Genomic DNA, 16,955 nt, shown 5'->3' with positions numbered 1-16,955 from the left:
GCATGTGTGTGTACTATCTACAGGTTACTATGGTACAGTAATAGAGAAATGTGTGCACTATAATAGATGGATGATGCATGTGTGTGTACTATCTACAGGTTAATATGGTACAGTATAAGAGAAATGTGAGCAGTATAATGCAGTATAATGCATGGATGATGATTAAGTGTACTACCTACAGGTTAATATGGTACAGTAAAAGAGTAATGTGGGCAGTATAATACACGGATGATGCATCTTGAACATCTCCACACCTGATAACTGCCTATCCACCCTGATCTCTCAGCCTTGGAGCTGCTGACCAGTCTGTGTTAATGTAGGTCAGCTACTTGTTCAGAATTTAAATTCTTACACAATGCAACTGTCTGCAGTGTGAACAAAGTCTGACCATCAAACTGTTCCATGTCATAAAACACAAACAATATTCAACACCATTCTTCTTGTGCTACCCAACCCACCAAATGTAAATTGAAAACTATCTTAAAAGGTGTTCAGTTAAGGATACCTCAAAGAAACATTTTTCCTCACATTTAACAAGTCTACCTGTATAGACCTGTATAAATCCAAGAAAATGCACTAAGTTCAGGCATACAGCAAAACAAAATTCTTTCACTCCATTTGGCAGTCAAGATAGCTCAGTTGTTGGAGCACTGGATTCAAATCTAAGGGTCATAGGTTTGATACACCGTCTAGCCAGCCTGGCTCAGATGCCTTGGCATGTCCCTAGGAAAGGCAATTCCCTCCCATTTCCTCTGCATGACACAGCCAATAATTCATTAAAAATGCAGGTCCTTATAAATCAAAGTGTGTGACAACTGAGTCAAGTTCAAATTCAGTTTGCAAGTTGTTGTTGTTGTTCTAGGGTTTAACGACATTTTTCAGCACAGGATAGGCTATACATGGCGGCCAGTATAACTGATGAAGGAAGAACCCTGTAAAACCCAAGTCCTTGAGCAAGTAAAAAGAATCCACAGAGGCCATGCTCTACTCTGCAATCTAGCCACAGTACAAATATCAGCACCTTTATTAAACATTTATATGTACTGTATTATTCAATTACATAACTGCCCAGTTTCTTTCATCTTTCAATGCTTTATTTCACACAAAGCATTGTCAAAGTCTATCATTTTCATCATGTATCTTTTACAAGAACACGATAATATTAATATGTTTTTTCCATTTAAAGCAAGCTTTAGACAAATATGAAATACTGATATTTCAACTTATCAGTTACTTTAATATTTTAATGCATATGGCATTCACTGACTTCGAAGTCCTAACCTGGCCATGCATAGTTTGTAAGCTCCAAAATGTACCATGAATCACCAAGATTATCAACTCTAAGCAACTGGCTTGTTGAAGATTGTTTTCATGCCTGTTACTGATTTCAAGGTGACTAAGTGGTAATTGTTACTATTTTATTGTGGAAATAAAAAGCACTCATCTTTAACAATTTGCAACCAACAAATCTAGAACCCTCAAGCATTGTTCTTTTTTATCTAATGTCTATGTGATTATAACACGAGACCGATGAACACTTTCTGTCTGGCTAATAAAAAAAAAGATGAAAATATTTCTCAGATTATTGTCATAAGTCAGCCTGTCAAAGATTATTTAAATGCATGTTTTAGAATTTCAAAGTGAAAAGTGGATGATGTAGAAGCAGAAGCTGACATGCAAGTGGACACAACATTCCCTAGAAAAAAGCAACAGGTGAATTCACTGATACCGGAATGTTTAATTGAGGGACCCAGTTGTACCTTGTATTCTTATTGGCTGGATACTTCAAGCTGCATGATCAATGGATCTTTTAAGTGGAAACATCGACAAATAAAAATGTTATGATATACTGAAACATGGTAAAACATTAGGTTGAAATAGTTCTCTTCTTGCCTGTTTCATTTACTTTTAAGGTCTTTTTGCCAAAATGTATCTCTCTTAAAAATCCACCCATTTCAAAATCCTTATCTACAACTCCGTTCAGCTGTCTATTTGTATACATGTGTGTCTGTCTTTGCTTTTGTAACTGTAACTGCAGTCTAACCCTTTCTTTTTATCTTCATTTACATATGTATCTAAATGTAGTATTTTGATACATCTTTCTTGATAACTCTATTACAACATGGTTTTAAAGTGAAAAGAATGATTAAATGTAAACAAAAGTCTTTTATTTGTCATTAATGTGATTTCCTTAAAACAGCTTATATTTTATTTGACGATATAATCAATTTTGTTGGTATATTTTTGTCATATTTTGGGGAAATCTCAAATCCCCCAATCAGCTTTCATGCAAGCTTTTCTACAATTTTACAGCCATGAAGTGTCATTAAAACTAACAAAAACACAAAAGCAATCAAAAATACTGTCAGATTATTGAATTTACACTGTACTGGCAATCCCATATATTAAAAACATTAAACCATCTTCAATACTCATGATTTATTGACAGGTTTTGTTCAGAGTTGACACAGGTTTATGTGAGAGAAAAAATTAACAACAATTTAAGTACAGACGGCAGATTCCGGATTCTCAAGGAGTAGCATAAACTCAAGATATAAGCTAAAATGCCTCTAAAACAGGGAAAATAAAAAAGAATAAGGCAAAATAATACAAAATAACTATAACTGAAAAGCAAGCTGTATTTGCCATTAATTCAGTGGAAAATTTTACAAGTCATAAAAAATTACAAATACTGAAATCCAAACTGACATAATGTATAATTAACACTGGCACCAGATAAGAAACCAAAAAACAAAAACAAAATAAAAACCCATAAAGTACTGAGTATAAAATGAAGAAAAGCAGACAGTAGAAAGAAACTTCATACATGGATTTAAGTTTACTTTGTTAGTACCTGTCACTTTTTTCGAAGTCAATCTCTATATTCTTTCCTTTCAAGCCATGTTTTGTAATAGCAACAAGATCCCCCTTTACAGAGATGCTGCCAGGATTTTATCAAAATGGGGAGCTCCCTCCTTTCATTATCTGATTTTTATTGTTGTATTAGGATTTTAAATCCATTTATGCCACAGGCTGCTTGTTCCGGCGGAAATGTTTTGATAAAATACATTTCTTAAGTTTATCACAACTTGGGTTGCAACATGCACTTTAAGGGTGAATGGTTAAAAAAAAAATTATTATTCTGTGCAGAGTACATTTTTATATACCCGACTTTAAACTAATCAATGCTTTCCAAGTGTGTGAATTCGTAAAATTGTGTGCAATTTTTACAATATTACTCTCTGGCTGCATCTCTGCATTTATACTGATGGATGATGATTGATCAGTCGCTTTGTTTTGCAGCATGCTCTATAGCTGCTTTATTACTAACATTTACCAGTGCTAAAATTCCAGCAATACAGAAGCATCATGCAAGCATTCCCTTCTATAGTCTTGTACTTCATGAGCAAGTTACAACATTATTCCAATCAAGGTCATTCTGTCATTCAACTCAGAGCCCTTGGGGCATTTTAACAATGTCTTCCACATGGACTGCAGTCTTTTCTCACTGGGTCTGTTCCCACTAAGTGGTCATAAATGAGTTGCCAGCATACTTACTCACACCCATTTTGCTTAATATACATTATTCTTTTTATTAAAACAAATTCAAACTTTACTTATGGTGTTGCTATTTGGTTGCAATTTAAGTAAAATGCATTTCCCATTCTCATTTCTAGGTTTCTTTTAATATATAGCACATAAACAATTTCCAATCTAACTCTGAAAAGGAGTTATGGTTTGTGATTTTATGGATTTAACGCCAACACATGATAATACTTCTATACATCGGGGCCAGCATATCTGGCAAAGGAAGAACCACCAACCCACAGGAAGTTACTGGCAAGCTTTCTTGCATACACACACTGGCCATGCCCAAGTCTTGAACCAATGTAGACAAAGGTAAGATGATGGTGATTAAAGTAAAAATCATACAGGTCATATATGTACATTTACTCATCTTAAATATAAATTGTCATTTTAAAATATAATACAAATTTTGCTTAACCAAAGTCAATTCACTCCTGGTTATTGAATAATCTGCACCTTAACTTTTATCAAGAAACTTCCAGATGAAAATTATCAATCACTATGGACTTTTTTAATGGTAAGTATGAACTAAACTGAGTCAAGGAAAGTGCATGTCACATCTAACTGTCACAATATAGTGTAGAATGAATTTCTTTATCAACATGCAAAGGTTTCATTGTGACACATTGCTTGAGCATGCAACATTCAATCCAGATTGTACTAGATCACACCTTTAAATTTATCTTGTCCAAAAATGTCCAGTACTATACCATTATTTTGCAATATGTAATTCTCAAGGTGTGTAAATAATGACCTTCAAAAGGAATATAGATGTATGAGGATCCAAATAAAGGGAATAATTGCCATTTAAAGGTACGTTGAAACAAAGTTTTTTTTTTTTAAATGACACCCATTAATGAAATAAATGCTGATAAACACCTACATGACCTGTGTGACTTTTACTTTAGTGAAGGCAAGTGACTTAAGCCGCTCTGCCACATGTGGCCCAGTAAAACTATTGTTAGCAAAAAGACGAGTGAACACTGCAGAAATAAAAATCTCAAGAAATTTACGCCTGATAGAAAAATTAAATCATGAACTTAAACAGCATGTGTTGTATTACAGAATGCTCAACCTGAACTCCTACCAGAATTTTATCAAACAAATAATTCCAGTTTGAAAATATTAAGGCTGGGCCAATTTTAGAAAAGGCCGGCAAGCTGACTGGAAAACTGAACTTGCTCTTGTGAGATCTGAGCTTTCCCAGAAATAAGACAGTACCAAGATTAGCTAAAGTAAAATATGGGATGCATTAATGAAACTGCATTATGATTTTTCTCACAAATACACAGCTTATTTTGTTTTCTATTTACTATTTACATTATATAATAATAATAGCTATAATATACAGCTTATTTTATTTTCTATTTACTATTTTTGGCACCTTCAAAACTAATAATTAAAGTTTTCACAAGATCTGAACAATAGTGATTACAGATGAGAAAAATGGTGTGGATTCAAAGCTGTAGAATGAATGGTTATGTTCAGTACAGTACATATCATGAGCTACCTCATTATAGTGATTACAGATGAGAAAAATGGTTTGGATTCACAGCTGGAGAATGAATGGTTATGTTCAGTACAGTACATGTCATAAGCTACCTCATTATAGTGATTACAGATGAGAAAAATGGTTTGGATTCACAGCTGGAGAATGAATGGTTATGTTCAGTACAGTACATATCATGAGCTACCTCATTATAATGATTACAGATGCGAAAAATGGTTTGGATTCACAGCTGGAGAATGAATGGTTATGTTCAGTACAGTACATATCATGAGCTACCTCATTATAGTGATTACAGATGAGAAAAATGGTTTGGATTCACAGCTGGAGAATGAATGGTTTTGTTCAGTACAGTACATATCATGAGCTACCTCATTATAGTGATTACAGATGAGAAAAATTGTTTGGAATCACAGCTGGAGAATGAGTGGTTATGTTCAGTACAGTACATATCATGAGCTACCTCATTATAGTGATTACAGATGAGAAAAATGGTTTGGATTCACAGCTGGAGAATGAATGGTTATGTTCAGTACAGTACATATCATGAGCTACCTCATTATAGTGATTACAGATGAGAAAATTTTTTTGGAATCACAGCTGGAGAATGAATGAATGGTTATGTTCAGTACAGTACATATCATGAGCTACCTCATTATAGTGATTACAGATGAGAAAATTGTTTGGAATCACAGCTGGAGAATGAATGGTTATGTTCAGTACAGTACATATCATAAGCTACCTCATTACAGTGATTACAGATGAGAAAAATGGTTTGGATTCACAGCTGGAGAATGAATGGTTATGTTCAGTACAGTACATATCATAAGCTACCTCATTACAGTGATTACAGATGAGAAAAATGGTTTGGAATCACAGCTGGAGAATGAATGGTTATGTTCAGTACAGTACATATGAGCTACCTCATTATAGTGATTACAGATGAGAAAAATGGTTTGGAATCACAGCTGGAGAATGAATGGTTATGTTCAGTACAGTACATATCATAAGCTACCTCATTATAGTGATTACAGATGAGAAAAATTTTTAGGATTCACAGCTGGAGAATGAATGGTTATGTTCAGTACAGTACATATCATGAGCTACCTCATTAATAATTATCACCAGAACACCCTGAAATTCACAACACGCAAATAGAAGCCTCCACTCGCAGCGATACAAGTGGCTGTAAGGACTTGTGTACTTAAAAGTATTGCAACTAAAATGGAACTGATAAGTTAAATATTTTTTGTCTCTACTTATCAAAATTTGTTTATATAATAATCATTTGCATATTACAGTTTGCATGAGAAAACGTAAGACTAACGATGACAAAGATGGATGTGACAGGCTTTCACAGTATCCTGTGAAATAAAAGACTGATAAATTAATGAAATTGCAAGCATTCATGTAACAGACAGGCAATACATATAAATACAATATAAAATGTAGGATACTGTATATGTACAGAAGTAAAATTAAAGTGTACAAAACTTGCAGAACCTAAAATTTCATATATATTAGCTTATAGGTCAAGTCAAACTGCAAACAAGAAAGATCCTGATCTGCCATAGCATATTGCACCTGCAGATAAGGACCTTTGTTGTTTGTTAGACAAAAACAAATGTGTGTGTTTCTAGTCTGTTTTGTATGTTTTAAGAATTTCTTTTAAAATCCTGAAATTGATTTGTGCATCTAACTGACCTGGCAGAACAGATCGTGTATGGACCAAATAGCTACTCGTCGCATCATAGTTGAGCAATCGTTGGAGTGGAATTCTTCACTCTACATCAACTTTGTCATTATGAGAAGGCATTTGACAGCGTGGACTGAGAGACACTCTGGAGACTTCTTCGCCACTACAGCATCCCAACCAAGCTGGTGAACCTGATCAAGAACACTTACAACGGAAAGTCCAGCAGAGTCATTCATGCAGGACAGCACACAGCTTCCTAGTGCAGACTGGCATGAGGCAATGCTGCTTGCTGTTGCCGTTTCATTTCCTTCTCGCCATCAACTCGATTATGAAGACATCCACCAATGGCCGGAGAAATGGGATCCAGTGGACATTGTGGAGTCAACTTGAGGACCTGGATTTTGCCGATGACCTAGCACTCGTCCCATAGCAGCAAATGCAAGACAAGACCGACGAACTGGCAGCCACATCAGCACAGGTTGGCCTCAACATACACAAAGACAAGACCAAGATCCTCAAGATCAATTATGCCAGTAACAACCCAGTCACACTGCAGGGAAGTCCCCTGGAAGAGGTGGAGTCCTTCACGTACCTGGGCAGCATTATCAATCAGCAGGGTGGCAGAGACGCAGATGTCAAGGCAAGGATTGGAAAGGTGAGCACAGCTTTCATACAGCTCAAGAACATCTGGAGCTCCAAAGAAATTTCCTTAACTACCAAGATCAGACTGTTCAACTCCAACGTGAAGTCAGTTCTACTGTATGGAGCAGAGACCTGGAGAACCACCAAGTCGACCGTAAAGAGAGTTCAGACCTTCATCAACAGCTGCCTAAGAAGAATTCTCCAGATCCGCTGGACAGACACCATCAGCAACACCAACCTGTGACAGAGAACCTCCCAGCTTCCGGTAGAGAACAAGATCAAGAAGAGAAGGTGGGATTGGATAGGACACACCCTACGTAAGCCGCCAACCAACATACCCAGAGAGGCATTGAAATGGAACCCTCAAGGCAAGCAGAGAAGGGGGCGACCAAGAAACACCTGGTGACGCAACCTTGAGGTGGACATGACTAAGATGGGTCACACCTGGAGTCAGCTCAAGGGGATGGCACAGGACAGAAGCCTCTGGCAATCTTTTGTGGGTGGCCTATACCCCGGCAGGGGTGACGGGCAAAACAACAACATCTAATTGACCCGGTTTTGCCCAGTACTTTAAGTACTTTGTACAGTATATATATTAGTCATTATAATATATATATATTTGTTTTATTAAAAAAATACATACCTACCCTAATTTTAAACCCAGTTTAATAGAAAACATGCATATGGTTTTATTTGCCTTATACTGATTACTCATAACAAACTGCACAAACCCAGATCTGCTGGTGCATTGTGCAATGGCAGATCTGGGTCTGTGTAGTTTGTAGTTGAACTATTGTCTTATTAGCGATTATAGATGGTATTAGAAATTAAACCTCTATATCCCTATGTCAATTTAAGTTTTTCTTTTACTTGCCTGCAAATTTGAACTGACAATCTGTGTTTGTCAAAGGCATCAGGCAAATGGATTGGTCCTGATCTATATACTAACCATCAATATGAGTCTTTTCCAATATATAATGATCAATATTATACACAAGAATAATTTCATTCCACAAAATGACTAAGCCATATAACGATTTATATCAATTCTAACACATAAATGGCAACTAGTCTGGAACTTCCAACTACAAAGGTATACCAAATAAGTGGCAAGAACAAGAATATATATTAGCTAATTACAACACCCATGTGAAATTAAGTAGCAAAATGCTAATTGCTGGTTTTTTTTTTTTAATTATCTCTGATATTCTTGAGAAAGCCAACCACCTAATCTAAACAAAAATATTCTCTCACATCTGAGTTTTGTTTGTATTTGTATATTTACCCCATACCATAAATTGACTGACTGATGAACCTTTCCTAACACTGTATATCATATTCTGCAGCTTAAATAAAAGCATCCAACCCCAGACCAGGAAATATTGGTTTTTCAAAAATCTCAAAAACCCTAATGCACCTAACATATTTTAAACTCTTCTGGTCCTAGTAAAATATGTTTCTTCAAGAATACTTACCAAACCATAATACACTAGAACTACTACTACCTCACAAATCTAGCCCTCCCAGAAAATATTATTTGCCAAAAAAGCTAAAAGTTATCTGCCCACCTAGGTGGCAGTCGGGAAGAGTGATTTCTCCTTGGTATAGGGATTGGCTGCAAAAATATATGAATATCTCAGTTACTACTGGAGTGTAAGGCATACTCTACATGGATGTAACCGCAGGGAACCTAAGAGGATGTATGTGTATTATGATTGGGTAAGTATTTTTGAAGAAACATTTTACTAGGAAAAATTGGTTTCTTTAAATACATTACCCAATCATAATAACTCAGGAGAATAGGTAAGAGGTGGAAAGAGGTACATCGCCTTACCCCAGAGGTACCATCTCTGGTCCCCTAAGGTATGTAAGACACCTTCTAGGTAACCTGATTGGAGGGGACTCCATCTATTCAAGAGTGGCTACAAATAGGCAATCCCCCAACCTGCAAATCTAGTGAAGTCATGATTTGTTGTTATTGTTATTGTGGGGTTTAACGCCACTTTTCAGCACACGATAGGCTATACATGGCGGCCAGTATTAATGGTGGAGGAAGAACCCGGGAAAACCCCGGAAAGAACCACCGACCCTCGAGAAGTTACTGGCAAGCTTTCTCACATACCCACATTGGCTGAATCCTAGACTCGAACCACCGCAGACAGAGGTGAGATGGCAGTGATCCGTAACGAAGAGTGCTTTAGACCACTCGGGGCCCCAGTGAAGTCATGAAGAAATGGCCTTCATTTCTAGAATACTGACATGCAAATGTTGCTCCAAGGGAGACCGTGCACAACTGGCTTTCCAAAAGAATGGTAGTAGGTGTGCTCCCCAGCCTTCCATACTTGCATCCCATACAGGCTGTGATCTCTGGCAGTTATACTCGCAGAGTTATGTCCACCATTAGTCAAGTTAGGTTGCCCTAATTCCACAAAGGATACCTCATTTGTGTGCAGATGGGAAGGGTTGGTCCAGTGGGTAAACCTAGGTGAACAATGAGATGGCAATAGATCAGATTTGCCCATGTCGACAAGAAAGCCCAACTTGGTATGCAGTATAGCAAGGGTTATCATGCAGTATATTAAGAAATAACTCACCTAATGTCTTTGCAGGATGTTGTCCAGGTAACTTGATGTTGCTGCCGTAGAAATGGTCCAGAGTCCAAATGGGAGTTCCCTGAATTGGTATATGATGTCACTGTATGTAAATCGCAGAACTTCCTGGAAGCCTTGTGAATAGGGAAATAATGATTAAGGAGTCTCTTCTCGTGGCAGAGGGTCAAGAGATATGCAAAGCGCCATCTGTTGGAAAGTGCGGAACTAAGTTCAGTATCATAACAAATGAGTGTCTTGAGGCATTATATGGGTTAGACTGGTCTCCGTAATTGACTACATAGATTGGGTTTGATATACTGGACGACTGCTTGTGACTGAGCCTGTATAAGTTGTTTTGGTCCTGTCATGATCCCTTGTATATGCTGAGGCCAGTCAAAATAGAAATAGACCATCTGTGTCATTTGGCTGGGACAGGTTACGGGATGTTTGATCCACATAAATGGTCTGTGTATCTGCTGAGCAAGTGGGAACGCTTGGCTGTTTGTTTACCTCTTTCCATCATCGCCACTAATTACGAGTCCTGTGGTGGTGACGTGGGTGCAAGAGCTGTCCCTAATCATGTAGATTCCCAGCGCTTCATGGCTGAAGGGTCATAAGTTGACTTATCTCCCTTGCCCACCAGAAATTCTCGCACTGAGGACAGGTCAGCATGCAGACTTACAATGTCTTCCTCCTTATATGTGCGTTTCTGTACTTTGTTGATGGTCTAACCTTTAGACAAATTGTGCAAAACGTGTAAAACTGTAGCCCTGCACCTGTCTTTTTAATGCAATACTAGTGCAGTGCTAAACTTGAAAAAGTCTGACCTGGAAATTTGTGACAGTCTAATAAAGCAAGGAAATGTACGGGTATACTATAATTGAGAATACCACCTGTAGCAAGCAATTGTAGTAATGGAGATATTCACAGTATGTGCCACCAATCCCTATACCAAGTGGTAGATCACTCTACCTGACTGTCACCGAGGTGGGCAGATAACTTTTAGCTTCTTGTAGCTAAAAGTATTATCTTGGAGGCCTGGATCTGCAAGCTAGTAGTAGTTCTCCTAAGGTATTATGATTGGGTAACATATTTAAAAAAGAATAATGGGTATACGACACAGATCATCTAAGACTTTTCAAAGATTGTATGCTAAAACTTGATACTGAAGATGAACATACCCATCTCTCCCCTTGCTAATGATCTTGACCTCAAAGTAGTAGATGCCACATGAAGCAGGAATGGGGTGGGTGGCACGCACACTGGCAGCATCCTTGTGGGTTTTCCCAACTCCTGAAAACAGAAAATATGAAGATTACAACTTTGTTTTCCTACTGGGAATGGAGGTGATCAATCAAAAGTCACAATATTATCATCAGAGACAGACAATGCAGGAGTACTAGATTTCTTGATATCAAAACTGAAAGCTTAAATAAAAACAGTCCTCTGTAATATACCTCTCATTCCTGAGTAGATGTCATTTTATATTGCAGCATCAAAACATACCATGATAATCACAGCTTTATCGTGCAATCTAATAGTGCCTGACTAGCTTACATTGTAAGTGCAATATATAACAGGATTCTGAAGAAGAAAAATATACACAAATTCAAGCAGATTTTCAAACACAGTAAACTTCACTTTTTTTAAAAAATACCTGTCACAACTGCACAGCTTATATTTGTGTGCAGAAAAATATTGCTAATTTGACGTGAATACATTCTCTCACAATTGTCAATTAGACACAGATCCCTCATGCACCTTGGATGTCATCACAAAGAATTGTTATCTTTTCCAGACAATAACGACAGAATATTAGAGCAGGATGGGAGGTGGTATTAGTCAACAATGTGGGCCAGTATTACATAATTAAAATTATTTTATCCCCCCACCACAAAAACTACAGTAGTAATACATAATCTATCACTGAATTTAGGCTGATGTGTTAAAGCTGATCAAAAATAGAAAATTGGAATGTACTTCCCCTTTGATGCAGAGATCCACATAACTGAATGTTGTCTCTCTGGGTCATGTGTTGTACCACTACTATGGGTCCCAGAGAAAAAAAATACCTTTGCTTTGATGTGCTAACGAGTGGAGGTAGAAGAAGAATGCAGCACATGATCACCAAAATGTTGTTTTCATGAAGTCCTCCAAGGAAGAATGATTAAAATAGGCACATGAGGCAGCAATAGCTTAAACCAAATCAGCTTTTCATATTATAAAAGAAAGGTCTCTATTGACAAGGTACTGATAAGCTATTTTGATGGTACTTACAATTCACAGTGAGATGATAGAAGCAGAAATATCAATGATGCCCTTGGCCTTAACAAGAAGGAAACATTTTCTACCCTTCCTTTTCCCTCTGGAGGCCTTAAGATAAAAACATAGTGCCCAAACGACACAAAAGCTGATCTTGATAACCCACAGATGATTCCACTAAGACACTGAATCTCTAGGTTGTGGAGCTACCAACGGTAACTGATTTTTTATGCAAAAAAAGACAGTGTACAAAGAAGAGAAACGAAATCGTAATTCCCTACAAACCAGTGATTGCCAGTTTTAATAGACAAGGTAGGAAGCTTGCACCATCTTCTCACATATACCAAGTAAAAACAGTCTCAAGCTTGAGGTCCTTGAAGGAAATCCCATTCACTGGTTCAGAGAGTGATTTGGGTTAAAGATGACAAAACACAAGACAGATTCGATCTGGGTGTAAGAAAGCAGAAGACAAGACACTGCTGCTGAAAATACTTAATGAAATCGGCAAGGTGCAAATCAAAACTGATTGTCATGCCCTGTGAGACAGCAAGGGTATTGGTAATGGCAGTTCGATGACTCTTATTAGACGACACTGAACATAGTTCTCTAAAAGAAACAAAAGGAAATCAGTAACAGAACTCAGAAGGACAGCTACATGTAGGATCAACATGTTTCCAGCTGCACAAATCACATTAGATTCTCCACTGCATTACAGAGCTTGTCAACAGAATCTCTCCTGGCCTAAATAATGCAACTGGTAATTCACCCCAAGAATGTGTTCTGGTGGATAGACTGCTCAAGATGAGCCAAGCATGAAGGTGAAATATGTTAGGTCTGTTGTGTGTAAGAAAGACTATGTTGCAAAAGAACATTCCTCCTCTCAGGCAGGGACCTGGGTTGATCTGTCAACAGGTCTAGAAGATTGCTGAATCAAAATTAGTGGGGCCACAATGGGGTTATGAAATTGATATGAGCACACAGAATGGTGGGAAGGAATCTACAAACAGATGATCCAACCAGTCAGAATGGAGAAACGTAGATGGGAACTCTGTTGATGAGCCTGGTCACAAGCAAGTCTACCACAGGCTTTCACCCAGTGTAAAAAGGGATTCCATGAGGACTGTTTTGCACATCCCAGGATAATACTTTCCACCAATACATTCTTCTTTTCTGGAATGTGGCTAACTCATAGGGTGATATTCTCAAAGGTTACCAGGATGAGGTACCAAACTTCCATGCAAAGAGAAGGGATACGCACCTCTTTGATGTTGGAGTTATGCTATGGCAGGTGTGTTGTTTGCAGAGACCACAAAACAGCTACCCCTTTACTCTGCCAATGCACTCTTGCAAAGCTAACAATATTGAGTTCATTTCAAGATTGATGATGTAAAGGGTATCTTCACTAGCCATGGTTCTGATAACCCTATCTACACCTTGGCGGATCAAACAGCTATACTGGTACTTTGTCCTAGCGACATCTATTGGATTTCATGTGTTGCCTCCCTTAGTATGTTTACATGTTTTCTTTGAACACTGAACATGGTACAGACAATGCTGAATTTATGGTAGTAATCAAAAGTAATTACCCATAAGATACTGGTAAATCAAAGAAGTTCTTGGGCACCTCTACATTTTCAAGTAATGATTATGCATAATTTCAAATAAATCCATACATATATGTACACGAGCTGTGCTCGAGTCACAGCACACAGCACCAGTGATGGCATAAAAATAAGCACAGTGGTGCAAATTGAATGTTATTTATTCATTACAAATGGCATTAAATTTAAAACACGTAAAGCAGATTACCATATAACAAGTACATACTTCTAGAGAAGGTAGATCAATAATAAATGGGGTACTGGTACAAATGCAAAACACAAGTGGAACAAATATTTACCAGAACAGATCAAACTGTACATAAGATAAATTTTCAAAAATTCTTTCAAGCATTAATAATTTCTGTTTCATTAGGGACTAAAAATAAACATTTGGGTCAAAACCAGTTCATAAGTTTAATAGGTACAAGGAGAAAGTTAACCTGAAAGTCTGGGCTTTGCTGTATACTCTAAATAGACTTAAATATGGAATGTCCCTGAAATTGCCTTAAAGTATCGGGAATATCAAGCTTTTATAGATGTAACTAGTGAAACTGAAAACAGGTCACACAGCTGTACCAATTATTGTCTAATGACCATGTCAATAAATTGTTTATAAACTAATACAATAGAACCTGTCTTGAAAGACCACCCTTTCTGTCATAAAATGATGGTCTCTCAAGACAGGTAGTCTCTCATAACAGGTCACAATGCTATATAATCATTGAATTTGTGCACTGAGAATATGGTCTCAAGACAGGTGGTCTCACATAGCAGTGGTCTTTCAAGACAGATTTCACTGTATAACTGATTTTAGAGTATAGATTCTTATGTATTTATATTTTCTGATTTCGTCAACCTGAAATAAAAGAATTAAAGTGTTCATAATTCATGAGCTGCATAGCAGTTACTGTCTGTACTATCACGTGCACTATACGCAAAACATGTCATTTGTTCGCCCTAAAAATATGAATGGATTTTGCTTTATTCATCGTTTTTTTTTTTTTTTACCATATGATACCTGATTCTTCCTGATCACATTTTAGCATTTTTAGTAACAACTGTTCTTTGTTTACTGTGCTGAACAGGGTACTTTACTCTAACTGCCTTAGTAATAAATAATCTACTTGTCTTGCTGTTCCACAAAACATCAACCAAAGCCGATTCTTGAAAAATTTGCTGTAAAATAAATAAATCTAACAAAATAAATGTTATCTCTTACTAAGAAATGGCATCCATTATGAGTAGGTTTTAAAGAGGTTCTATTCTATGGTTTGATGCTTTATGTCACAGCAACACAAGTATGTTGTTTAGTGCCAAAACAATGGAAGAAATTGCAGTGCCCAATAACATACCATTGTAGCTGACCCAGGCTGGTCCAAATGTAGGATTTAAACCTGACGTAAATGGACAATAGTTGACATCAGGACCATCAAAGTTCTTTGGGAAATTTTGAGAGGCAAATAACATGTGATTTAATTTAATGATTTCTGTTTATTTCTTTTCATAAAGTAGAACAATTTCAAGAAAATAATACTTAAAAGTAGGAGTTTCTAGCACATGGAATAGTAGTCAGGGCTTATGATTTTTCACAAGTCAAATGCTCTAAAACTGTGTCTGAAAAATGTTCTTTGTGTACTGTACATACATGTGTCAAAAATAGCATTATTTCAAGCTATACAGTTTCTCTGTAGGTGAAACTGCCTGAACTGATTAAGAAAAGTCATCAATTATAAATCTGAGTTACTTTTTGGGAGTAAACAATGAAATGGGTTAACAGCCCTTATTTGCATTATTCTAAAGCTGGATATTCACATCAAAACAAACACAACTGCACATAATTCTGCTTGTTTCCATCTCTGATCTTTATTTCATGTTAAGCATCTTATAATTAATAATAAATTTAAGGTCAACTAACAATGACATCATAAATTGTACTCACTTTGTAATATATAATAAACAAAAGGATACAGGCTTAAATAAGACCATGTGAAACCTCAAGTGACTCAAAAGCACCTTACTCTCAACAAAATATTTAATATAAACAATTTATAAACAATTTTTTAGAACCTATGCCATTACATGCGCTCCTTAAATCTTTATTGTAGGCAAACTGTTTGTCATTAAACTACTATATATAAAACAAACGGTGAAAAACGTGAGTTTCCTTTGTTTGGTCACTACAACTCTGCTGAGTATACAGTCCCACTCTAATCAGCTGATTCATGCGTAGCACAAACAAAGCGGGCTTATTATTCAGACACCATTTTTTTAGATCGATGTGGACCTAGTTTATACTGACAATTTTGCATCATCCGAAAAAAATATTTTGATTTAACTGATTCGAAAAGAGAATTGGTGATTAAGTGCAAAGTTTCTATAATTACGTCATTTATCAGGAGTGTCTATTTAGGTCAATTGTGTTTTGACGTCGAAATCAAAACATTGGGGACCTACCTTTGTAATGAACTCTAAGGTTGTTGTGAGACAGTCCTATGTAGTTATACTTGTCTTTTGGACTCCATGATCGAGGTAAAGGAGTTTCTTCTTCATTGACAGCAGGATATAAGCGTTTAAGTCGATCATCAGGGTCAGTAGAACTTGAGCTAGAAGAATCAGATGACGAACATCCACTGGTTGTGGCCATTTTTCCCTTCACATTACCAAAACCCGGATGTACACTTTTCTCTAACAGGTGACAAATTCTAACATTTATTTCGATTGGTCAATTTACAGACATTTGTCCAATCAGAAATACTTTCTTTCATGCCTACTATTATCGTACTGTACATTTAACAGAACGGAATAGAACAAAATTCGAACCATATAAGCATCACTGGCTAACTTTCCAAAAATTAAAAAAAATATATGCAAATGTGAAAAGAGTTTGATTCAGCGGTTATCGTATAACATAGTTCAGTACACAATACACCATATAAATACTGTTATAATTTTTGCAACTAAATACAGAATGTAAGGATCAAATACGTAAAAATAAATGTTAGATATCTTATTCTCATTGAGACCTTACTTTCAACATGTTTTCCTTGGACAGTATTACAAGTTATAAA

At 36.6% G+C, this 16,955-nt stretch overlaps 1 protein-coding gene across 1 annotated transcript in view; it reads right to left on the bottom strand.

The window, feature by feature from the left end:
• The window catches only part of LOC149782934 (ran-binding protein 9-like), a 74,975-nt gene extending 58,422 nt beyond the window's left edge, over positions 1-16,553 (bottom strand). Inside the window, exons 1-2 of the mRNA XM_089934494.1 lie at positions 16,342-16,553; positions 11,206-11,317 (exon numbers count right to left, since the gene is read on the bottom strand). Of these exons, the coding sequence (XP_089790620.1) occupies positions 11,206-11,317; positions 16,342-16,531 (302 nt within the window). The 5' untranslated portion in view covers positions 16,532-16,553. The remainder of the gene's footprint in view (positions 1-11,205; positions 11,318-16,341) is intronic.
• Between the last annotated feature and the right edge of the window lie 402 nt (positions 16,554-16,955).

The sequence above is a fragment of the Sinohyriopsis cumingii genome, chromosome 15 (assembly GCF_028554795.1).
Source record: "Sinohyriopsis cumingii isolate HCF-2022 chromosome 15, ASM2855479v2, whole genome shotgun sequence".
NCBI classification, from domain to species: Eukaryota; Metazoa; Mollusca; class Bivalvia; order Unionida; family Unionidae; genus Sinohyriopsis; species Sinohyriopsis cumingii.
Note: the sequence above shows the minus strand (reverse complement) of the source record. Positions and strands in the feature narration are given on the sequence as shown.